Source organism: Chinchilla lanigera, unplaced genomic scaffold (genome assembly GCF_000276665.1).
Source record: "Chinchilla lanigera isolate Chin_1 unplaced genomic scaffold, ChiLan1.0 scaffold00013, whole genome shotgun sequence".
NCBI lineage: Eukaryota > Metazoa > Chordata > Mammalia > Rodentia > Chinchillidae > Chinchilla > Chinchilla lanigera.
The window spans coordinates 24,491,153-24,517,231 of NW_004955414.1; the positions used below are offsets into that span (position 1 = coordinate 24,491,153).

The 26,079-nt window shown below is 48.3% G+C and overlaps 1 protein-coding gene across 10 annotated transcripts in view; it reads right to left on the reverse strand.

The window, feature by feature from the left end:
* St5 (suppression of tumorigenicity 5) overlaps window positions 1-26,079 on the reverse strand; it is a 161,713-nt gene that overhangs the window by 20,358 nt on the left and 115,276 nt on the right. For 7 of the 10 annotated variants that reach the window (XM_013511891.1, XM_013511889.1, XM_013511892.1 and 4 more), the window contains 5 exons: window positions 14,202-15,461; window positions 10,729-10,865; window positions 6,761-6,832; window positions 2,595-2,746; window positions 391-606 (listed from right to left, as the gene is read on the reverse strand). In XM_013511891.1, coding sequence (XP_013367345.1) covers window positions 391-606; window positions 2,595-2,746; window positions 6,761-6,832; window positions 10,729-10,865; window positions 14,202-15,461 — 1,837 coding nt within the window. The remainder of the gene's footprint in view (window positions 1-390; window positions 607-2,594; window positions 2,747-6,760; window positions 6,833-10,728; window positions 10,866-14,201; window positions 15,462-26,079) is intronic. The other 3 variants (XM_013511896.1, XM_013511895.1, XM_013511897.1) reach the window with 3 other exon arrangements.

The window sequence follows — 26,079 nt, forward strand, 5'->3', positions numbered from 1 at the left end:
ACCAAGACAGCCCAACGTTTACCCATCATACTCAGTAACAGGAAGTCACAGCTAGGCTTTCCTGTCTGTAACATCTGAGCACCAAAAAGTAGCTCATGCATTCGTATAAGCAAGAACAGGGAATGAACCAGAGTTAGGGAACTAAAAAACAGGCCAGTGTGCAGACCCAGAATTTATTGAAAGGGAATTGAGGAAACAGCCCAGATTAGGGAAGGAGGGAGGGAGGGAGGGAAGAAGGGAGGGAAGGAAGGAAGGAAGGAAGGAAGGAAGGAAGGAAGGAAGGAAGGAAGGAAGGAAGGAGGGAGAAGGGAAGACAGAGAAGAGCTGGCTGGCTGGCTGCCTGCATGTCTGCCCACCTGGCCTGCCCATGGGCTCTGCGGGGGAGGATACCTTGGGAACACGGCGGGCCCGGCGGCTGGACAGCAGCTCACTCGCGGTGCTGAGGCTGTCCTCGTTGAGGCTGGAGGGCGAAGACGGCAGGCTCAGCTGAGCCAGCAGCAGCATGTCGTCGTGGCTGTGCCTCTTGGGTAAACGTGGCAGCCGGTGGCTCTTCCTTTCTGACCAGTTCCCACTGCGTAGGGTCTGGCTGCTGGGTTTCAGGGAAAGCTGGCATGGGGGACAGGACATGGGAGAGGGGCTCACCACAAACGCCCTGGCCTGTACCCATTTGGTGGGACTTGGGCAATGAAGCCATGAGCTGGGATCCTCAGCTCCCCTTAACCTATCCTGCAGCTTCCATGCACCGGGGCTGCTGCTGTAAGACCTTACCTCCTAATGGGTCACGGCAGGGCTAGATAAATACTTCCTTCCCAAAAGGAAGACACACTGTTCTACCAGAAAAAAAAATACAAAAGAAAGAAAAGAAGAAGAGGCTAAGGATCCTGTACTCTCATCTGAGCAGGAAGAGAAGGCAAGGCAAGAATTCTCCAGGCACCACCTGAGCTCTGGGACAAGGATTACTGAGCCTGGACGAAGGAGCCTTTCTTCCCCGCCTCCCCAGTGGGCCAGTCCTAAGAGGCTTCTGCCAACTGAGGCCAGCGCCTACATCCAGCCTGCTCTGCTGGGTGATCCTGGCAGCTCCTTTCTGCCAGGGATAGCACAAGGGCTCTGGGCTCTGGCCACCAGTGTTAGGCAGGGCAGGGCTCAAACTCATTGGCTCACTCACCATAGCGTCCTGAGCCGTCCCTCCAGCCCTTATCTATTTTTCTGTTTCTCTCCATCTATGCTGAGCCCTTTCGGTACAGGGCACCATTCTGACAGTGGGCATACTTCTACTAGCATACTGCTAGTGGGCAGGCACCCCTGGGGAGCCCCGCGCACTGTCTCAATCTGGAATTGTCTCTCCTCATTCTCCAGCACGTCCTCCTTCCTCTCCACAGCCCTGGTCCCCGCCTGTTTCCTCTCCCCATCTAATCGTTACAGACACTAAGTTAGGTAAAAACATTATAGGAGTCAGGCAGAGCTAGGCTCTTGAAGTGGCCAGGGCAGAAAGCGGGATACATTGCAACTGTGGGGGAGACACAGACACCACCCTGAGGGCCAGATCTCAAGACAAAAGATGAAATGAATTCACCCACATACTCCCCGTAAGGAGAAACAGGAGCGATTGACATTCCAAACAGGTATCTGCTCCTGGAAAAGCCAGGAAGCACCACTGACTCACTCCCTCCAGGAAAAGTCCCCTGTTCTGTTTCAGGCCACTTGCTACTGACTTGCTTCCCCATTTGACCCCCATTTAATCAATATTACCTGAGCAACTATGCTCGTAATCTCATTGGTTGATCATAGCTTTGCCCCATCTCATGCCCCCCTTGCGATTCCCTATTTTTCCCTACCTTGAACCCACCTCACCTCACGGTTTTGCTCTGTAAAAATCCCTTGAAAAGCCAGGGTCCTCGGCAACCTACTTGGGACCCCTCTTGTGCCTCTAGACAGAAGCTTTCTTTCCCTAATAAATATATTCTGCTCTTAATCTCCATTGTCCCTAAAATTCATTCTTCAATTTTAGAGAACACAAACTCATACTGGACATCTAGCAGGTTGGGAGTTTCTTTCCCCGATGTCATTTCCTGTTTCTCCTGCTTCCTGTCACCCTGACAAGACCAGAATGACGTTATACCTAACATCTTCCTCTGGCTTTTTGCCTTTCCTTTCATGCTGACTTCCCCTAGTCCATTCCTCAAAGATTCATTCTGACTTCCTCCACTATGAGCGGGTCCAGGTATGTTTTCTGGTTCTCCAAACTGGGTTTGAGGACCTGTATCTGTTCAGACGTGCAGAATACTACGTCTCCCACCAGGGATGTGTCTTCCTGTTTCCTAGAGGAAGGGAGGAGGAAAGTGCAGACAGCACACTGCACAGGCACCTGGCTCAGTTATGCAGCACCGACTGCAGGCAGTGAGCAGAAGAAGGCAGGACAGGACACCCCTAAGAACGCGTCACGATAGCCCACAGGGACTTCAGCGTGGCACGAGTTTGCATACAGAGCTCCTGCCTGAGCTACTGAGGGTGAAAGCCTGAGTGAAAGCTGGGCCCTCCCCTGAAGAGGACAGACCCCCACTGTGGCCCTCATGCTCACGCTGGGGCTGCATTACCTGCATGGGTGGGTTGTTGTACTTCCGGTCCTGAGGACTCCACATCCTGTGCAGAGAATCCAAGGAGTTCTCAGACAGCTGGGGAGGTTTACGTCCAGCTCTTCGGCTCTTTAAGTCCACATCCTCATATGGATTCTCCTTGGGCAGCTCTCCTGAAGAGAAGGAAAAGTTAGAGAAGGGTGAGAAGGAAACAAGGAAACACACACACACACACACACACACACACACACAAGCAAAATTCCTGTGAACCAGAGAATGGCTTTTGCCTGGCCCCTTCAGCTCATGAGTCATGCAGCTGCCTGTCTGCAGTGAGGAGGCTACAAACAGATCCTGGCTCCAAGTGCAGAAGCTGAGCATCACCCCCACCCCGCATCCCCCACCCTCCAGCTCCAGTTCAACTCAACTTGTCTGGCTTCTGCTTTATAAATTCAGGGATTGCACAACACCGGCTAAGCTACCCCTGCCTGTGCCCAGTCAGAGGACAGAGCCAATCCCAGGACTCTGTCCTTGGCTCCAGTCCCTCTACTGTAACAGCCCCGCAGAGAGACGCACTTCTAGGCAAGAAAGGCTTTCAAGGGTCACACACCTGTCCCTTTACACAACTCACAGTGGGTCTCCCAGGAATCCAGTTTCAAGGGTGGGCATAGAACTCCTGAGAGCAGAGCTTTGGCAGGCCTGTGTCTCACCTATTACACTATTCAACAAGTCTTTCAGGTCAGGAATATCGTCTGAGGCAACCCAAATCCAGAAGAATGACTATCCAGTAGTAAAGGTTCTGTAATTATTTGGTCAATGGATGTCTCTTAGCATAGTGTTGGTTTATTTCCTCTACCACTGATCTCAGCAAGAACTATTACTTCCCCTTTGGCACAAACTCTCCTGCTGTGATACAGGGGGATGTGAAAGCTTGGAAGGAGTCTGGGCCAAAGAGTGGGGATGGAGGACTTCTTGCTTTTCAGGACCAGTTTCTAAAATCCCGGGCAATAGGTACTACATTGGTACTAGCAAAACTACCTCAGAAAAATCTAAAATACATTGCCTGCCCTGAAGACCACAAGATTTTGAGAGGTACCCTTTCTCATAAGCTACATCCTCCTGCTCCTACTCCCCAGTACAAAACTAACCTTAGCTAGCCTTTCCTAAAATGCAGTAAACAACATCATGAGTCACATCAGTCCTGGTTTAATCCCAGCATTAGAATCACAGTGGGGACAAGGTCCACAGGGACTTGGAGAAAGTACCACCCTCACTCTCTTTTCTTGTCTTTCTATTTCCTTCTGCCCCCTCACCTCCCACTTCCAATACCACTGTCCAGAACTTGGGACCTAGGTATGGTGTCAAGAGTGAGGCTTCTCACCCCTGCATCAGCAGCAGGATTGAGCTTGGATGACCATGGAGCCCTGCACCTGGCCTACGCAGGCCTCAATATGCTGCTTATACCCCTGAGCAGCTTAGCCCCATCCTCAGGGGCAGACAGAAACACTACAGGAACTGCTGGGACTGCAAGCTTTTCTAGATAAAGTGTGTGTGTGTGTGTGTGTGTGTGTGTGTGTGCGCGCGCGCGCACGCGCTATTCCTATGTGCTTACGGATTCCTCAAAAGGCTGAGGGTCCCCCAGATTGCAGCATCCATTTACCACTATCATGAAAACCACAATGATTTTAGGAAATTCCTTTACAGAGGTGGGATGGGGTGAAGGGAGGATTTCAGTCTCAGCTAAACAGACTGCAGTGGGAGCAATACAAATCTCTGTAAACGTATGAGTCAGGGTTGGGTCAAGAAAAGATTTGGGGCTGGATTAAGTGATTCCCAACACCAAGCGGAGCCCCCAGCAATGGAGCAGACCTTTTCCTGTAATACAGGCATGCTATTAAAATGACTTGTCTCCATTCCAGGGCCCTGACTAAGCAGAACCAGCCAGCAGTCTGCCTCAAGAAGCCAAATATTGAACCCCGCATGTTTTCTCCAGCTCCTCTGAAAACACACATACGGCAGGGGTGAGGTGCGAAAGAAGATGGAGAGTGGAAGAGAGCCAGGACACGTTCCTGATCCTGTAAAACAGGGCCAAAGCATCACTGTCCAGATTCGAGCAAAGAGAACATTTATTCCAAGCTCAAGACCAAACTGTCATGGGCTGGATGGCCCCTTAGAATGAATCATCCCCAGCCTATAGGAAGCTACTGACATTCTGGGTTGATGGGCTGACCTGTCTATTGGTAGGATGCTTAGCAGCAAACCATGGCCTCTATCCACTGGCTGACATTAGCATCTCTCAGTAATAACAACCAAAAATGTTCCCCGACACTGCCAGTACCACCCCACCCCCACAGATGTATAAATGGCTGAATGGAAATGAGGGAGAACAGAAGATCAACTGACATCCTCACTGAGAACCCCTGTTTTGTTTTTTGAGTTTTTTGGTTTTTTGGGGTCTCACTCTCTGGTTCAGGCTGGCCTTGAACTCACTATGTAGCCCAGGCTGGCTTCAAACTCCTAGAGATCCTCCTGCCTCAGTCTCCTGAGTTCTGGGATTACAGGTGTGCACCACCATGCCCAGTAGGAACAAGTGCTTTCGATATATATTTCTAAACTTCCTACAATATTCTTCATGCATGTGCGTGCGTGTGTGTTACTGGGAACTGAACACAGGGCCTTCCCTGGCCTTTTTTTTTTTTTTTTTGAGATATGGTCTCACTAAATTGCTAAATTGCCATGTTGGGCTCCAACTTGCAAGCCTCCTGCCTCACTCCCAGAGTGCTGGGATTAAAGGCCTATGCCAGCATACCTGGCTGTAACTGCTTCTGAGTGCTCTACAATGAGTTTCAAGTTTAACCCTCTTTTCTACTTCTTCCCCTCTTCTCTTTTCTTCCTTCTCAGAATAAGTCTTTTTTTTTTTTGAGACAGGGTCTGACTATGCAGTTCAGGCTGGCCTTTCACTTTGTAGCCCAGGCTGGCTTCGAACTCCCAATGATCCTCCTGCCTCAGCCTCCCAAGTGCTGGGATTACAGGCATGCACAACCATCTGGCGCCAGAATCAGTTCTGAATACTGATAGAAAACCTAAAGTTCCATGAAAAAGCTGTAGGATATTAAGGCCCAAAGAACAGATGTACAGTGTTGACACACACACACATCAGTGACAACCCAGAGGGAGACGGCTGGAAACCCCAGGCTGTCCACACTAGTACTGTACTGCCTCTGCAAACTAGATTGCAGGAAGGCCTCAAACCATGTGTGCCCAGCCCCAACGCCAGCCTCTTTCTCCTTTCATATAACCAGTCCACGAATCTTTTCTCCAGGAAATGACTGCTGGCCCCCGCCCAAGCCCTGCATCCCCAACCTCAGCTAGCTCCACATTCACAGCCCTAGTCCACAGACCACCCCCAACTTCATGGGTCATTGCTGGCTACCCTTCTGGAGCCGTGCCACGCACATCCTCCCAGTCATTCTCTCTAGGTGGGATGGGTGCCTAGGGGGCAGAGACACATGAAGACCAAGCAAACTCTGAGTCCTACAGCCACTAAATTGAACTTGCTATGAGCAAGTGAATAGCAAAGCAAAGACCCCAACATCCCATAGGGCAATAGAGCTATAGCACAGTTGGAGATGCTACATTTAGCAGGCACGGATAGGAGACAGGAAGCGTGGCCAAGTGCGGGACTCCATCTCTGCCATGTGCCTTGCTCAGGACAGTCCACACTGCGCTGGGAGAGGGACAAAGTGGTAGGCCCCCTTATCGGGAAGCCTGTCCCTGAGCAGCGCCGGCTCATGAAGCTCAGCTGGGGAAGCCAGAGGTCTCAACCTTTCCCAGCTTTGTTGATGAGATAAGGACAAGGGCATCTCCAGAATTTCTGCTTTGCACTCTTCTCAAAGGAGCTTGTCACAACCCAGACTTATCACGCTGATCCTCTTGAAAGAAGAACACAGCCCCACCAGGCCCTGTCTCCCCACCAGCTCCGTGGGGCTTTAACCACTGATACAGTGCCCCACCCCACCCTTCTCGGGTACCAACTAGCTGCTTATCCCGGGTCCCCACATTTTTCTCTCCCTCACACAGCAGAGAAAGGGCCAGCTTAGGGGCCCGTTTTCCCTCGAGCCAGCTGTTACCCACCCTCCATGCCTGGGCACCACTTCCCAACAGTCCCGGCACCTTTCCCTGGGCTGCACCTCTTGGCTGCTCTGCTTCCTGCTGCCACCTCCATCGTGGTAGGTACCCTCTGCTCCTTACTGTTGCCCAGCCTGGGGGAGAATGAGACAAGAAGGCAGGGAGAGCGGAGGCTCACAAGGCTGTGCTGTGCAGGCCGGCCGGTCCTGTCCCCAGCTCGCAGCCCACTGAAGTTCCTGGAAGCTCTCCCGCAGCCCCGCTAGCTGATGGGAGTGGGAATCTCAGCAGGAATGCAGCCCGGGCTCCTTGGTCAGGCGCCGAGGCCACTCCACATAACTCCTTAACAAGCTGCTTCCTTGGGTACATTTTTCAGTGTCAGGCTCAGAATGCAAACAATTATAAGGCTTTGTAGAATAGCAGCATCTTCCAAGGGCAGATGGCAAATCAGACAAGTGAGAATTAACAGCCCCGGGAAGCAGCATGGCAGAAACTTTCTTTTTGAACCATGCTATTTAAATGAACAGGCAAAACCTCAGCCTGTGCTGACTGTCCCATCCCACTTCCCCAGGAGTCACGCCTGTTGTGGGCAGGAGGCCAGTGAAGTCCCCTGGGGCCCCTCATTCAAGTCCCCTGCTCATACAGAAGACTTCATCTCTGGCCCCATTGGCTGTCCACCTCTAACAAAACATAAGTCCCGTCCAGTCAGCGGGAACCAAGATGGAGATTTAGCCTGGGTGTTCTCTACCTCCTCACAGCCTCATCATCACAGGCCCGAAACAAAGCTCCATTTGTCCTGTGGACGGGAGGCAGCACATGAGCTGGCTAATGCAGCCACAGTCAGAAACAATCTTAAACCCACAGAGCACAGGCTGGGCAAGATCTAAGAGGGCTCCTAGAGGCCAGAGCCATTGGTCAGCCTTGCTATTTCTTTCTGTCTTTGGTGGTCAGGTCCTGCGGGATGTATACAAAGGAGGGGAAATCTGCCTTGGCGCTGATTATCTGTCTCTGTCTCTTTCTCCCCTAGGAAAGGAACCCAAGGCCTTGTACATGCTATACAAGTGCTATCCCACTGAGTTACATCTCCAGCCATTTCTTAAATATTCTTTTGAGAGAGTCTCACTAAGTTGCCCACGCTGGATTTAAACTTGGAATCCTCCTGCTTCAGCCTTCTGAGTAGCTGGGATTACAGACCTATCCCACTGTACCTGGCTCTAATTACAGACACTCAAATACTCTTCCACCTACCCTGTAAAACCAAACACACAAAACAGGTGTCTGCGTCACTCCCCTGCTCTCTTCTACACCTTCCCCTTTTGTTATTTCCCACACAAAGCCCTCCAATAATCCAGAAGCTTGATGAGCCATTAGAGAGGCCTTAACCTAACTTTACTCTGTACAGCCCAACCGCTAGCTAGACCTCATCCATCCATCCATCCAAGAAGCAACCAAGCTCTCTGATTTTTCTTGCCTTCTCCTGTAACCTGCAAAAGTGGAAGAAAGTCTGTCTAATGAGCAAGCAGCGGAGGTCCAGACATGCTTGCCTCCTTTTCCCTTTCTCTCTAACCTGACCTAAGCTGGTCCAGGAAGCAGCTCTGCTGCTCAGAGGAAGCACTCAGAAAGTGCTTCTCCCTAGACCCTGCCCCGAAACAAAACCCTGAACCATTAACTCTGGATAGGGAGGAACAGCTGACACCATCTATTCCCTTCGCTCATGTCAGTTCAGTGGCTGCAAGATCACAGCCCAACCTGAGATCCTTGGGCACAGGGAAGGGCTATCCAGGGCCTGTCAGAGAGCAGAAAGCAGTGAGGACCACCGTCCTGTCGGTGCCTGCTGTGCTGTGGTCTGGCAGGAAACCACATCCCTCTCTGCCCACTGCAGCCATCATGCTGTGCTTGATGAGGCCAGAAAGGATACATGGCAATTTCTGCCAAACTAGGGAAAAATGGACTGCATCCACAGCAGACAGCGAGGAGGATGGGACAGGGACAGGACCACAGCTGGCTTCTCACTCCTTAGAGAGACTTACTCCCCTTGGGGATGCTGCACGAGGAGGCAAGAGAACACAGGAGCAGCTCGGATGCTTCCTGGACAAATGAGCTAGAGCAAGGGACAGGAGCTGTCTGAGGTACAGCTGGGGTTGGTCCTTAACTGCTCACTTCATTTGTGGATTTTTGACTCTGATTCCCCCTTCCACCAGCCGTGCTTCAGTTCTAGGTGAGCATGGGTTATAGAGCTGTCATTTCCCCCAATCTTAGGGGATAAAGTCTCCCCCTCCAAACTGTTCTGCTGTTTGAGGATTCCCACTCCTAGTCCTCCTGCTGGGATCAGTTTGCACAGCTACATACTAAATGCCCCTTCCCAGGAAGGCAGTATCTCTGTGGGTCTGAACATGGCTGCTGCCCCCAGGAATGCCAGCCCAGCAAGTTGCAAGGAGACAACTATGGAAGTGATCGCCCAGGTCAAATGGGAGATCAGGTGGCCCTCTCTTCGTAAGACTCCCACATCCTGAGAATCTGGAGGGTTCTCTCTATGGGGGCCTCTTCTCTAATGTCCTCCACTCTAGACCTGAGACAGAGACAAGAGGAAGGCAGCGCCGGGGAACAAGACCGAGTGAGCACACTGCTTTTCTCTCCTTCACGGACTGGCCCTGAGGCACACCCTTTATTTGAGCAGAATCAAAGTCCCCACTGAAAAAGATGACAGTAGAATTAAAATCAATGTGCAAAATAAACCCAACCCACGCTAGATTGTCCATTTTTTTTGTTGATGCTTAAAATCAAGTTTGTCACCACTATGTTTCCCAGCTTGTAGAAGACAAGGGAATAACTGCACTGCATAGTTGCCCTTCTTCTGAACCAAGAGGAATAGACAGTTCCGGACTGTATTTCCAAGGATGTTTGTATAGCACACAGAAGACAGACAGTGTCTCTCTCCTGGGCAGAGGCAGATTTGTTTCCTGACTAGGAAATGATAATGTCTCCCTGTAGGACAAAGGTGGGACAGATTTGCTAGCAGCCTCTGAAAAGACTGGGGTTTCCTAAACTTGGGCTCCTTAGCTGGGGCACAAACGCTGTGTATGCATCTCCCGCGTGGGGCCATGTGGCCCCCCCATAAGACCTGTGAGCAAGAGGAGCTGGTGGGAATATGACACCAAGTGGAGTCTTGTGTCTTCCACCAGCATCTATGAAAATGGGTCCACAGAACTTGTTGGCTTGCACTAGAGACTGAATTCTGTCCCCCCAAAATTCATATGGTGAGGGCTAGGGATGTAGCCGAGTAGTGGAGCACTTGCATAGCACAATGCCCTGGGTTCTAGCCCTAACACAGCAAAAAATAAAAATAAAAATCATATGGTACAACCTAATCCCCAGTGTGTTAGCACCGGTAGGTGGAGCCTTTAGGAGGTGATTAGGTCAGGAGGGCAGGAGGGCAGAGGCCTCATGAAGGAGATTAATGCTGTTATAAAAGGGACCCCAGAGAATTCCCTTTTCCCTCCAGCCACATGAAGACACTGGGAGATGATGGATGTCTCTCACTCAGGAAACGGGCCCTCCTCCCCAGACAATGAATCTGCCAGTATCTTATTCTTAGCTCAATCCTAACAATAACCTTGGAAGTATTATTACTGTTAAGGGTGTTGTTCCTATTAGCACATCACCATCATCACTGTATAAGGAAAAAAACCTAAACCAGAGTTCCCACAATATTAAATGATTTGCCTAAGGACACACAGAAACACACACAAGCAATAAAGAGTGCCTGTCGGACATCTTCTGAAAGTACGAGAAAGGAGGGGTGTGGTTTCCCCCTTCACATGCTCTCAAGTCCCTTTGGGTTTCAGTCCACCCAAGGGCTGGGATTCATTCACTCGCTGCTCTGTCTTGCGAAAGTGCGTCGTGAGGCCCTTGTCTAGCAGGAGTTTCCCCCACACAGGACCCCACCTGCCCAAATGAACAAGGGGAGCCTATGAGCACCTCCTTGGGTTCCCGCTCTGCAGCCCCAGAGATGGCCCAACCCACCACCGCTTACCCACAATATCTTCATAGGCATTCTCTTCTAAAGTGCTTTTGGATCCAAACTTAGGTTGGCTCTCAGTACCATTCTCAGTGGGAGAAGAGGGGTACAGGGACTGGAGACTGGATGCATCCTCAAACTCAAAGGATTTTCTGTGGATAACAAGAGCGTGAGTCATTCTGCCTGCTGTTCTGCTGCAGAAGAGCATGGCAAGCAACAGCAAAGACCAAAGGCTTTCATAAAACCAGCTAATGAGAAACACGTCACAGTGGATCCAAACTTACCATCTAAATGAGGAGACAGAGGGCCAAAAAGGCCCCAGCTGGTCCCCTGCAATGTGTCTTATACCTAATAATATCATTAGTATTACTACCACTACCATTATTACAACTACCACAAAGCATGCCATATGTCAGGTGCTGTGTGCAGTGCACTTTTAAGCATATCGCTTCCTTAACCTTTCCAACAGTGATAGCAAGTATTGGAGTGATGGAGTCTGCCATCCCCACAGGAGTGCCTGCCCTGCCTCATCGCAAGGACTCTGTTACGGCACTGGTCAGGCAGGGAGGGCTCCACATTGGAAAGTCATGCCCAGGGCCATCACAGGGGCCGGGAAAGCAGCTAGTACAGCGCACTTTGTTGAAGCAGGAAGGAGGACAATCTGCAGAGGCATCCCTCCAGCTAGCTGCCTGCTCCTTCCCATCCCCAGGAAACCTTTCCTCCACTGCAGAATTTCATCCACAGGTGGCTGAGTCCTGAGGCCCAGCCCCCATTTACTGAGCCTGCAGCACTGCTATTCTGCTCGTCTGAGTCCCAGCGGCATCCCCTCCTCCGAGGCTCCTGGGAGGAAGAGCAGGAGTACTGACAGAACCCTCCTCTCATCCATGAACACTTCCCTCTTCCAGGGACGTCCTTTCTCTCTTATCTACTGAACAACTCCTCCTGAGAGTCCTGGCATGCAAGTCACAGACTGAAAAGGTCCTCAAGGCCCCATCATGCTCTTAGCTTGCAGCATTCAACACAACAGAACACTCTAAAGCTGGTACTGTCCCCCACTGTCTCCCAGTTTTCAGCTACTTCTCTGGCAATTACGTTTCAGGCTCTTGGGAAGAAGTCTCCTTTTTCTACTTGCCTTTCAAATGCCAGGGTCTCTTAGACTTCTGTCTTTAGGTTTCCATTTTTTTTTTTTTTTTTAATCCTGTACTTCTAGGAGCCAAATACCCGTGCGCCATCAGCATACCCACCACTTATACCTTGATGACTCCCAAATTTGTCTTTGGTCCAGGCTTCTCAGCTAGTTAAATAAGTATACAATGGGTGACTGTGATGGTTCCCAAATGGTGGTGTCAGACTGAATTTCACGGGCGCATACAGGGGAGCCAACGTTTTATGCAGATGGTTTTCAATTCCACAAATGAGGAACACCATGTTCAGCCAAATTATCCTTGAAAATCTCTCAGGAAGGTACAACACTGAGGCCCCAACACACTGCCTCTCTTTAAGGTTAATATTGTCAGGTTTTCCGCCCTTTTGGAGGGGGGTTCTAGGGACTGAACCTAGGCCTTTGAACCTTCTTTCTTTATTTTTTATTTGTATTTATTTTTATTATGAGACAGGATCTTGCTAAGTTGCTGCGCTGGGCTCCATGTTGTGATCCTCGTGTCTCAGTTTCCCAGAGTGCCAGGATTACAGACACGTACTGTCATGCCCAGCTTCCCCCACATTTTTCAACAGATTTCTTTTTCTCTGATTGAATACCAGAGAAATACCACCTTACACCCCTCAGGGAACATGCTTGCCATGTGGAAAGAGCAGCTCACTTCCTGAACTGTTTCTCTGTTCTCAGAGAGCACAGACTGGAGTTGGTGAAGTTCCTACATGAAGTGACTGCTCCACACAAGGTCTGTATGTGTGTACGCCACACGCAGACACGACATGCGGGAGCATGAGTTCTGGCTGAGGAGTCCTCACCACCACTCCTTGTTACCTAGCTGACTGCTTTTTGCTCCTCTAAATTTAGCTTAGCGATTCATTCCATGAAGGGCCTCCTCCAACACCCCCACCCCAACCTAATTTTTTTTTTTTTTCTAATAAAAATTTTTTTTTTCTTTTGGTACTAGGAATTGAACTCAGGACCTTCTGCTTGTGCAGAAGGTGCTTGTGCCACTGAGCTACATCCCCGGCCCCCCAACCTAATTTAGATGCCACTCCTCTGGGTCTCCGCAGCATCCACACTGACACAGATCATGGCATGTATCACAGCTTTGGTTTATCTGTGCACTAGACCGTGAAGTCCTCGAATGGAAGACCCATGTCTTATTCACCTCTGGGTCCCTTTAACCAGCACAAGGCGTCTGCACAGCAGGTGCTGGGTGGGTATTTATAAAAATGGATGAATAAGGACAAAGCAAACACTCTTGGCAGGCTGGTAAAGATCAAAAAGCCAGTAAGCATTCTAGGGTGCTTAAAATGGGATTACAGCTAGCCATCTACTGTTAGGCGGAGGGGTCTGAACTTTTGATTAAGGCTGTCTGCAGAAGGCAAGGGACATTGACATAGGAGACAGGGTAAGTTGGGTGAAGCCTGAAGTATGGAAGAGAATGAAGAATCTCCAGAAGTGAAACAAATGTAAACACTCACATAACCTTGGGTTAAATGAGGAAGACAAAAAGGGGTAGGAGAATAGGTCTTGCAAAGGAAGCTGGCTTCCAGCCTACCCCAATTCCAAAAACAGATGCCTGTCCATGTTCACCAACTCCAGAGACTCTAGCTACTGAATTACTCTGGGGAGATGGCCCTGGTAGTCCAGGATCACAAATTCTGAGACTGACCTAAGGAAACTGATGGGAGCCTCAGAACAGGTGGTTCTTAGACATGGCCAAAAAGCAGGTGAAATACTCTCCCACTCCTATTTCTGCCAGTCTCTCCTTTCAGTATTCAAGAATCCCCTCTTAAGACAGCCCCAGGATTCCCTTATGTCTAGGAAGCCCTCAGAAGCGCAAGATCGTAGTAAATCTGCCAGCACTATGGTTACTGATAAAATACGACATTCAGATTATACTTCCTTTGAAGAAATTAATTTCTAGTTCTGGTACTTCAGACAGTAGCGAGCCTAAGGTCCCACTAGTCCTTACAAACTCAAAAATCACACACTCAGCCTAAGAGTAAGGCGGCTCTGACCATCCCATGCAGGACTGAAGAAGTGCCAACAGGTCCTGAGACACAGGGCCTTTACCCAGAGGCCAAACCCAGCCACTGCGTTTAGAACACAGCAGCGGGAAAAGACTTTTCCCCTTCTCGTGCCTGTTCAAATATCCTGTAAGAACAAGAGGACAATCTTATTTTTTACTACAGCTACCAAATTAATGATTATTCGGTGCTTCAGAAGTATTAGGCACTCCTGTGACCCACACGACAATCTGCTTTTGCATCCTTCCTTAAAAGAAAGGCACTGTGCCCCACTGCAAGACACGGGAGGCACGCGTTACCTGCTCTGGGACTTGCGGTGACCACGTGCGTCCTTCTTGAGTCTCCGGGTGACTGGCGGGGCTGGGGTGGAGGGTAAGGGGGGTGGAGCAGCAGGCGTGGGCGAAGGAGGTAGACCATTGCTTGGCTTACTCTTGGGGTTCTTGTCAGCCTCATATTCAAAGGTGCGCTTGGGTTTAGGGACAGGATTTACAGCGGGATCAGGGGAGCCCTTTGACGGCAGCAGCTGGGAGCTAGAACTGTTTCCAGGGGACCCTGGCTTCGTGGAACCACTGCCTTCCCTCTCCAGGGGCAGGCCTGCCTCCCCTCCACGTCCAGCAACTCCTACTGCCCGGCTGCCAGCGCTCACACCCACACTCCCTGCTGGCTCCTCCAAGGTGCCCAAGACTCCAGTCTTCCTTCTCCCATGGTCTACACTGTAGCAGCTACTGGGTAGCTGGGGGAGGCCCCCACCTGGCTGCTCCTTCAGAGCCTGTTCAATTTTCTGGATCCGGCTCAGCACTGCTGAGCTCTCTTTCCTGCTGCCATGCCCCCTGAGGAAGGCACTGGGCTCACTCCGGCCTGGCCGCTTCTCCAGCCGGTAGAAAGAGTCCCGGACAGGAAGTGCCTCTCCCTCCTCCTCGGTCTCAGGGTAGGAGCACTCAGAGAAGGTCCTGCTCATCCTCCGGAGGCCCTTGAAATCAAAGGTCTTGTCTGAGCTGCAGGGGGACGGCACCACACTGGGGCAGCCCACACTGGGGCAGCCCTCACTGACTGCGCGCGCGACCCCAGCGCCCTCCCGCTTCTCTCCACACAGGCTCATCTTGGGTGACGTCTCTCGGCGACCTTCCCATGCTGAAATCTTCTCTCGGATGCCCAGGCTGTGGGCACGGGTGCCAGAACAGGTCAACAAAACACTCTGAAGGCCAGCCGCCGGCCCGAGGAATGGGGTGCTCTGGGCAAGGGGGAGGCAAGCAGCCACTCCGTCTACATCCTGAGCTGCACCCTGGACATGCTCCTTCTGGTCCTCTCTCTTGCACACTGCCGGACTTCTGTCCAAAGAACCAAAGCTGGTGGCCTTGAGGGGACAGATGGGTGGTGAAGTATCTGGGGAGGGATCTTGAGGATTTGGGGGTGAAAGATCGCGGGGACGCCAGTCCTTGAGGAGCACTCGAGAGCTGGAGTGGCTGGGGTACCTGCAGGCTGAGGCTTCGCTATCACTGAGGGGGTAGATGGGACTCCTCGGGGGGGACAGAACTGGAGGTGGAGAGACTGACTGAGACCTAGGAGCAAAAGAGAAAAGAAGGAAAATGAAATGGTAGTGAGCGGTCTAGCAAACAGAAGCATCATGTTTTATTCTCGGAAAGCTCAAAGTCTCTTTCCTGTAGTAATCTCAAAGTTAAAAGTGCTCTGTTCATGTTATACACCTTCAAGGCAGGGCTCCAGGGCAGGAACAGCTCCTTGGCCACAGGAGCCCAGACTCAGCGGCCTCTCTGCTCGGCTCATCCCAGAGACCATGAGTAATGTGTAGGGCAGAAGCCTCTTCTGTGACAGGATACAGTATCTTAAGAGTCTAAGAGATGTGATCAAAAAATATGGTGCATGTGTTTCATTTTTAAAAAAAATTATTACAGTAAAAGATACATTGGCATTAACCCACCCTAAACCTTTGAACACAATGACCCCATCATTCTAGCCACTTTCTGGTATAGTTTTAGAAGACATTTTTCATGAGTATCTTCAGGTGAGCAGTCATGGCAGCCTTAATACCCTGAGTTGATTCAAAACTTTTACCTTGCATGGTCAATGGGAATTTGGGAAAGAGCTACAAGTTGCTTGGTGCCAGATCTGGTGAATAAAGTAGAAGAGGACACACTGTAACGTTTTTACAAGTCTATCTGTCTTTTATGGCACCCAGGAGCAGCTTTCACTGTATTTTTTATCATACCCCTATACACACTCACAAAAGAGGACTTCAAGAACTGCTTCACAAATTAACAAGAATAACGGGTTAAGTTTGTTTGGGCTGGTGGGTATTTTGAGAGGATTAGTGGTAATGTGTCTTTTACTCTTAATAAATTTATAAAAAAATATTTAAACACTGACTGTATTTTTTAATTACTTCTTGTATATCTGCCAAGAAGAGAACAGTAGGAAGGAAAATGTGCTAAATGCCGAACAACTGACTGTCCGGAGCAGAAAGCAGAGATTGGTAGCGTTGCGCATTTGCCCATTTCTACTACGCCTGAGAAAGCAATGTGGAATCACTGAAGACAGAAGTTGAGAAGAGATGTTATGACCAACTTTTATGAGTTTTCTGAAGTGACCTCAAATATATATATGCACCATTTCTTTGATCTTTCCCTTTAACACTTCCTCTCTCCCCTAAGAGTGCTACTGAACACAAACCCCATTCCCCCAGCTTGGTACTGACCAGAATTTGGATCTACAAGGGTCTCAAAAGGCTTAAGAGGCCTCCTCAAGGAAGAGCTCTTTCCACTCTCTCCATCAGGATGCCAGTGGTCCCAGGACACCAACTCTTTAGGCAACTCCACAGTACAGCAGTAACATCACAGCCAAGCCTCAGCCATTTTCCAGCTGCAAATCTATACATCCGATCTCAGCAAATACCAAGAACAGCTCTAATTAAATGGTTTTACATATATTAATCTTACTTAATCTTCATATAAATTCTGTGAGATTATCAAGTATTGTTATCTTTATCTTACGAATGAAAGACACTAAGACACAGAAAGGCTAAATAGTTCATCCAAGGTCATTCGGCTGTGGTGAAGCCAGTGCATGAACTTACACTACCCAGTGTTGCCTCTATAACAAGGAAGCAGTAACATCTGCCATCTCTGAATCCTCAGGACCCCAAATATAGCTCAACAGAAACCCCAGGCATATCCCGCCCCGAAGTCTAGAACACAGTATTGGGGAATCTCTCCCTCTTTCCTGCGAGATGATTTCTTCTAGGTCAAGGCACACGTGGTTAGTATCTGGAAGGTGTTCAGTGAGTAATGAATAAAAAAGAAAGGAAAAAGTAAAGGTAAGTGAGCTTAGCAGAGAGAACTAGGAACAACCTTCCTCTTCAGCACGCTTTTCTGCTTGTCTACTCTGAAAATCATTACCAACTTTAAGAATTCTCTCCGAACAGTTTTAAAGACAGCAGTAGCATTTTGCGAATACTGTACACTGCAAAGTGCCACAGCCCTCAACACTGGACTGTCCAGCCTCACAGGCTCCAGAGTGCCATGCCAGCCACAGGATGGCAGCCAGCTGCCCTTGAGCCACCCTGCTGTCACTTCTCGCTCACATACAGAAAATTGGAGCTCTGGTGAGTGAGGGACTGGCCAACAACTCCCTCTTGGGTCATAGCCTCTGGCTGCCCCGATCAACAGGAAACCTCAACATGCTCGAGTTGTGTGCAAAAGGGCAAATCGAAAAAGAGCTGCCCCATGTGTACATGGGCATAGGTGAGAGAAATTCAGTGCCCAGCCAAGCCATGCCCAAAGAGACTGCTCCGTGAGGAAGTGTGAACAGAAGAAGCCTCAGCACTCCCTGGAGCAGGCAGCGGCAGGGCAGTGCACCAGGCTCAGGCCTGGGGAGAGCCTAACTTACTCATAATCAACAGCAGACTTAGGTCTTTCTGATTTATTTTACAGAACCATAGATGCAAAAGGTCATCAGTCCAGACCCTAAGCAAATGAGTGCTTGGATCCACAAAGGACTGACTATATTTTAGTTTTTCTTAAATGGAAGTCAGAGAAACTGCCTCTATCTATAGTTCGCAGTCTAGTGAAGGAATACAGTGTTGCTTTACTTGTTTAGAGTAGGTAAGAAACAAACCAACTCTGTCAGGTGGTTGTGGGGCCAGTACAGAATAAATAGTAGTAAAAGAGTAAAATATTAACAGCAAGGGTGAGTAGGCATTTTATATAAAGAGATCAAGGAAGGCCCTTCTGCCAGGGGAACATACGAACATAACCTGAAGGAAGTGAGCAGTTTGTTTATCCAGGGGAAGAATGTTCAGGGCACAAAACCAGTAGGGCAAAGGCTCGAAACAACAGTAGCCAGGGGCAACAAGGAGGGCAGTGTGGCCAGAATGGAGAAGGGGAGGAATAAGCCGAAGATTAGTCAGAAAGGCTTCAAGGCCACAACATGGAGGAGCCCATGGGCTACTGGAAAGACTTGGGCTTGCATACTGCAAGAGGAAGAGCTCCAGGAAGGGTGTGAGAGAAGAGTGACATGAGCTGACCACCAGAGAATGAAGTGCAAGGATGCAAGAAAAGTAGCACCGCAGCTATTCAGGAGGTCACAACAATCCAAGAGATTATGATTATCATGGTAGCCGTAGACATGGAGCTATTTTGAAAGTTGGGCCAATAGGATTTGGTTATTTTTGTTTTTTGTTTTTTGTTTTTTTTCTGGTACCAGGAATTGAACTCACAACCTTGCGCTTGCCAAGCAGGTGCTGTGCTGCTGAGCCAAATCCCCAGCCCCCGGGCCAATAGGATTTGTTGACAATCCAGATGAAGGATGTGAGAGACCAAAGAGAAGTCAGAGATGACATGAAGATTTTTGGCCTGAGCACTTGGTGGAACAGAGTTCAGATTATACATTTCAACCTGGGAGCCATCAGTAGTACACAGATATTACTTTAAACCATGTGAACTACACAAGATCATCAAGGGTATGCACAGTCAGAGAAGTCCAGGGACCGAATCCTGGGATTTTCAGTGTTTTGAGGTCAGGACGAGTAACAGGAACTAGGCTAAGGTTATTAAGAGGGGCGTTTGGTGAGGAAAGAAGAAAATCATGAAGAGGAATGTTCTGAGACCTTGAAGAAATAGCGGATGATCAACTGAGTCAAATCTGCCAACAACCAAGCAAGAGAAATGGTCATAAGGTCTGGCAAGATGGAGGTCACTGACACTGGGAAGTTCTGGTGGGTAGAAAGTGAATCCTGACTGGAAAGAATTCAAGAAAATGAGAGAGGGAATAAAAGTAGAAGATGGCTCAGACAATTCAGAAAAGGAATTGGAAAATGTGGTGGTAGGTGAGGGGGAAAGTGGGCAAACAGAAGCGTTTTGCCTGATAATTTGGGCTAGGAAATATGATAGCATGCTTGAATGATGATTGGAATGATGATAGGATTCAGAAAAGTTGCCAGTGGAAGACACAAAGGGCGCAAGTGCAGGAACAAGGACCTTGAGCAGACATGGAGGGAAGTGGGAAGTCAACGCACATCTAAAAGGACTGGTCTTAGATGGCAGAAACCTACCGCTGCCATCCACCTGAGTCAGGCGTCTTTTCACACGATCTCATCCTCGTGCTACTCTATGCTTTTTCCCCCCGGCTTTACTGCTGCATGTATTCTGAACTCATTCCATAGGGAGGGACAAGAGGTCAGAGCTTCCCCCTCTCCTCCAAGCATCTGGATCTAGCCCCGCTCCCAGCACCTCCTATTTGATGACTAAGTCCTATCAATTCTGCTTTCTAACGTCTGCTACTGCTACTCCCTTGGTTCAGATCTCATCTTTGACCTGGAATATGAAAACAGTTTCTTCATTTCTTTCTTTGCCTTCAGTCTTAACCCTATTCTGCTCCAGCCTCTCATGTTCCAACATCTTCCTAAAATGCAAAACTGATTGTGTTTGAAACTCCCCTCTATTTGCAGAATAAACAGCAAGTTCACTGGCATGTCTGACAAGGACCCCTTAATCTGGTCCCTACCTATTTTTCCCTTCAATACCACACACTGTCCCCTCCTAGCAACCCTGTATCCCACCCTCAGGCACATCAAACTCCAAGCTTTTCCCTCCCTGCTCGTTTCACCCAGGTGGAGATGGCCAATTCTGGATGTCTTCACTGTGCCTGGGAGAAAGTCTACTGTGGCGTGTGTAACACTTCACTGCATCACGCTGTTTCCTAATCGGTGTTCTTAACTAGACCATGAGTGGACCTACTGAAGGCAGTGACAATATTTTGTTCCTCTTGATATCCCCTGCACTTTGCACTGCACCTAAAATTGACTGGTAACAACTAATATATTTGTGTTGAATGAACTGGAAGAAAAAAATAAAACTGTGAAAACATAGGTTTTCTTTATGCCTACCCATGGCAACGTCTACAGACTTCTCCGCCTCCCTCGCTGTGCAGTAAGGTCTGAAGAACAACACAGCAAGCCCAGCATGGCTATCAGCCCCCAAAGTCCTCTCCCATAGAGCAAAAATTGTATACCAGACCAAAAGCTTAGAGTCCTGGGTCCCGGTTCTATCATCTCTTAGGTGTGCTCATGGACAAGTCACCTAAATTCTGAGCCTCCAGTTCTTCTCCGGTACCAGGAACCGAACTCACGACCTTGCGCTTGCCAGGCAGGCGCTTTTGCCGCTTAGCTAAATCCCCAGCCCCTGAGCCTCCAGTTCTTTATAAAATGAGGGAAACACTTACTCTGGGTATCCTGTGATACTAGCTGTGCGATTAAAATGATATCAATGTGTAGAAGCAGGCACTATAAATAATTCCATAATGGTAAAAAAATATAAAAGAAAGTACAAAATAAACAGTCAAGACTCTGCTCTATAATCCCAGAGTGTGACCAGAGGATGTGGCCACGGTGGAATCGGGTGCCCGGTACGCCACAGCTTGTCAGTGGCAGCCGGTCCGGCTGCTGGGCACAGGCACTGATGCCAACTCCATGGCGTACAACTTGCCAAAACCAACATTTCTAGGAGGCAGAGAGTAAGATAAACAGAAGAAAGGGGAGGCTACACGGGAAATTTAAAAGCAACAGAGGAGCACAAACACAGAGCAAACCAACGTAAAGAGAAGCAGTGTGCGTGCCTGCTTGAACACGCACAGACAGAAATTTGAAGTGCAGAACACACACTCCAGTTGTTTCCTATGAACATGACCAAGCCCTGGGTTAGTGTGGGCCCTCTTGAGTAATACTCTACAAAGCATTTGTGTTAAGGGGTTCCCCAAATATGTCAAGTGCACTAAAGGATTTTTTGCAAGAAAGGTTTTCTGCAGCCCTTGAAAATAAGGTAGTTTTGAGCCGGGCATGGTGGCGCTGGCCTGTAATCCCAGCACTTGCGAGGCTGAGGCGGGAGGATCGGTGTGAGTTCAAGACCAGCCTGGGCTACAAAGTGAACTCAAGGCCGGCCTGATCTGCGTAGCAAGACCCTGTCTCAACAAGACCAAAAAAAAAAAAGAGAGAGAGAGAAAGTAAGGCAGTTTTGAACTTAGCACGCTTAAAGTTGCCTTTTTTGTTTCCTGGTCACAGGATTACTAGAAATATTAGTATCAGGAAGGGAGTAAGTTGGAATCATTTGAGGAAAAGTCCGAGGAGTCTAGGCAATAACCCTAGGAGTCTAGGCAGGAGAATACGCCTGCTGGGACCCAGCTTCCAGTGCACTATCATCCATACTAACAGATATCTAGCGTGCTTTCAATAGAACTGCCTCAGCGCAGCCATTCACCATTCTAGGGCTGTTCGACCAAGGGGGAGCCTATTGGCTCAGCAGGCATCCTCCCACCACTGGGTGACTGCCCCACCTCTGCGGATGACATTCTCACTGTGCTACCCTACGCCCACAGTCTGAGCACAGAGGAGGAGAAAAAGAAGGCAAGCAGCCTGAGCCCTATCAGCAAGACTAGGAGTTTGCTCCCCAGCACAGAAGGGATTTGCGTGGGAACTCCTGCTGACATCCCTCTCCAGAACAGTTCCGTTAAAAGGCAGAGCACAGGGTGATACAACTTGGCCTTCCTCTTCCCAAAGAAATCTGGTTTCTGGTGGCCAGGAGTTCCCAACAGGGTCCAGGGCAGCCTCAGCCTCTGAGTGGGGCTACAAGGTCAATCACTACTTGCCAGGGTGAGCAGAATGGTAGCTGGGGTCAATGAACATATTGAGTGAGTTTTTCAGCTCCAGAAAGCACTTCTAAGAATCTACCGAAGCCATACTGCCCGGCCCCCAGGTGACTTCTAAGGAAGCACAAAGAGGCCTGGTGAGCTCTTCTCTGGGTAGGAATCCACAACTGCTCTCAGGAGGAGCAGCAATGCACATAGAGTGTATTTACAGTGCAGAGGCCCTCGCCAAGGGTGCGAACACCTGACAGGGAAATCCCTGGCCCAGTACAAACTGGGCTACTGCACAGTAAAAGTAGAACTAGGCATTATGAAAAGCCTAGAGGGACACAAATCCACTTCTATGAAACCATATCAAGGGCATTTGCGGTGGTTTTAGGACACCGGTCCCCACGTTCTTCAACATGTCTTCTGTCAGAATGTCCTGTTGAATCCAGCCTCTAAAACTGCTTGGCCAATAGTGTGCAGTAGAAATGACAATGTGCCACCTTTTAGGCCCAGGTCTCACGGAACTAGCAGCTTCTAACTCTTGTATCACATGCTCTGAGCAAGGCCAGGCCACATGGAGAAGGCATATATAAATGTTCAGGTGAAAGTCCCGGCAACGGCCAATGTCAACCTCTTAATGAGTGAGTGAAAACACAGCCAGGAGACATGGGTCCCTGGCCCCTGGATCACTCTAAACCTTAAAGTGTTTTTAGCAAGATGCCAGACATCATGGACTAGGGACAGGCCCTCCCTGCACAACTCTGTCTGAATTCCTAATAAATAGAATTGGGAACCACATTAAAATGGTGTATTATACTAGTGACTCTGGGAGGATTATTTGGCAACAGATAACAGACTTTAGTATGCATAAGTGAGGTGCTATCTACTGAAGTAAAATCCTAAAATACTATTGCACTGTCAGTAGGGACTTAACGGTAAGTAAGGAAAATGTTATTAAAAGCTAGAAGAAAGGGAACTCATTGTGTTGAAAAGCTAGGGGAGTCTGTCACCTGTGATAACATAGGAAATATAGCTACCAAATTTGATGAATTAGTTATGGAAATTTGCACGTAAAATGCTGAAGGTGCTCTCTGACTTCTAGCTGCCAACAGTAAAATAGAGATGAACTACAAAAGGAACTATTCAATTGTCAAGCAAAATTTAAAGGACACATAAATGAGAAAGGGCTTGTTGGGCCAGAAAATAAACTCATTTTTCATTTCCAATCTCTCTACCCAGGAAAAGATTCTCAAATTAAGAAACAGCTTCAAGCTGTGCATGACAGCACACGCTTGTAATCCCAACACTCTGGGAGGCTGAGGCAGGATGATCACAAGTTTGAACCCAACCTAGCCAAGTCAGCAATTTATGAGTCTATCTCAAAATAAAAACTAGGGGCTGGGGATTTAGCTCAGTGGCACAGTGCCTGCCCAGCAAGCGCAAAGTCATGAGTTCAATCCCCAGTATCAAAAGGAGAAGAAAAAAAAAGACAATCAAAATAAAAACTAAAACTGAGAAAGGACTTGGAATGTATAGCTAGGTACAAAGGTCCCAGGTATCCCTCCAACACACATGCAAACACACACACACACACACACACACACAAAGAGAAAGGAAAAGACAAGAAAAAATGGCTTCCAGATTGCAGTGATGCTTTTACTGAGTATGTATGTATCATGTGTAGGTGAGAACACTCATCTGTACCCAACTGTACACTTTATATTACAGGTTAATTTATCCTTCAATAAACCTGCAGCAAACTTAAAGTGGGACCGAAAAACCCCTGTTAAGACCCTAGAAATGATTGACAGCACTGTCTCATGGAATCTTCAGACAGGCAAAGAGACTTCTCAGTATCTTAAGAGCTGACTTTGAAACAGACCCTCTCGGCAGACAAGAAGGCTTCTGAAAATCGTAAGAACTGCTCTTCCACAGTAGTCTCGTAGGAGCCCCAACATGGAGAGGAGCTTTATCTTTAAGTGGTTTGTATGTGTGCCTTTTGTCTGTTACGGATTACAAGCTAATTTATAAGAAACTCATTAAGTCGTTGTTTCTGTTGTTTTGTGGCGCTGAGCACTGGTCCTGGGGCCTGGCATGTCGGGCAAGTGCTCTATCACGGAACTATAATATGCTAAGCCCTTTTTTTTCCTTTTTATTTTTTTTTTTGGGGGGGGGGTCTTTTTGAGACAGGGTCTCGATATGCAGCTCAGGCTGGCCTTGAGCTCACTTTGTAGCCCAGGCTGGTCTCAAACTCACAACAATCCTCCTGCCTCAGCCTCCCAAGTGCTGGGATTACAGGTATGTGACACCACGCCCCAGCTTTTTTCCTTTTTATTTGAAAGAAAATAATACAAAAAAAAGAACAATAGCAAAATACAAACAACACAAAGCAAGGACATTAAAAATGATACAGGGTTTCAAACTGAATGTTAGAGATTAACAGTGGTTGTTATATTACATGTTGTTACCTTCAAGGAAGTTGCTCAGATTACCAGATGTAAGAATAGAAGATTGAGGGACTGGGGATTTAGCTCAGCAGCACAGCACCTGCCCGGAAAGCGCAAGGTCATGAGTTCAATCCCCAGTACCGGAAAAGAAAAAAGAATAGAAGGTTGATGAAATCATTAGAGGGAATAAGAAAATAATAATTTAAAAGAACATTAGAGACAGTACATAGTGTCACTAGGCAGGATAGTAAGAATTCACCAATGGATGTTATAGGGGAACAGTTCATGATTAAAAGTTGTTTTTTTTTTTAAATATTTTGACCAATTTTTCATGCTTATATTTGGTAATCTGAGCAACTTATGTGATGATAACGATTTGCAGTGTGACATTCTAAATAAGCCCTTTTTGACACAGGGTCTCACTAAATTGACCAGGCTAGTCTCGAACTTGCAATGCTCCTGCCTCAGCCTCCAAAGTAGCTGGATTATAGGCATATATTACTGTGTCTGGCATATCTGTGAAGTTCTTAAAGGAAGTATGTGAGTTTGGACTGAAAAGAACAGACATTAAAAAAAAAAAAAAAAAAAAAAGGAAGACTTTGGACCCTTGACATGTTACAGGCATGACACAGTTGGAGAAAATCGTTCACCTGTAATGAGTTACTTTTTATGGAAATGTAGGAATAAGAGGGAAGAAGACAAGAGTGAAGAGTGAAGAGAGAAACAAGGTAAATGAGGCAGGAGAGTAAGACCTAATTGAGGAATTCACGACATATGTCTCACTAAATATAAGAACTACAACGGACCAGTGACCGTTGGGTGCCTCTTGCTTCCCCCTTTTTGAAAAGAAGCATCTACAGTGGTTACCCTAGGCACCCCACCAGGGTATTTTGGGAACACATACAATTATCTTTAGTTTGTAGACCCCTACAGCAAGAGAACAGTACTGAGGAGCTACACACATAATGAAAAGAACTGTACCCCTAAAGTGTCATGTATGCCCAGACTTGATTTTGATGGCGAGATTCTAGACTTTGATGCCATTAACAGGATAAGACCCAGATGTATTTTTATTTGTATTAGTACATGCTTACAGTACAGAACGACTCTACCCATTGTGGGGAGTTGGGGTACAAGTGTATACTTCTTTCCCCTCCTCTCCCTCCCCTCTCCTTCCATCTCTGGTCCCCTTCCCATCTGCAAAACATCTGCCTCCCCATTTCCTATGATCTACCTTTTACTTTGCTCTTTAATTTATTTATACTTTGGATTTGATCACAAGAGAAACCATGTGATACTTAAGCTCGGGTGTCTGACTTGATCCACTGAACATTATGAGAACTGGATCTTAAGGGAGAGAGACGGAGTGCCTTCTGCAGCTGGGAAGGAGGTGAATTGTGACCAGAGGGCAGACTGTGGCAGACTGTATTTCCCAAAGACAGCAATCACAATGTCCTCCCGTCCCGCATACCCTCCTTACAATGAGATGTCAGCAGCACTTTCAACAGATGGCAGGCCTATTTTCCCTTCCCTTGGTACTTTATGGTAAGTGCCATTTGGAGGCTCCAAATCGAGAGTCCTAAGATTGAGTGCA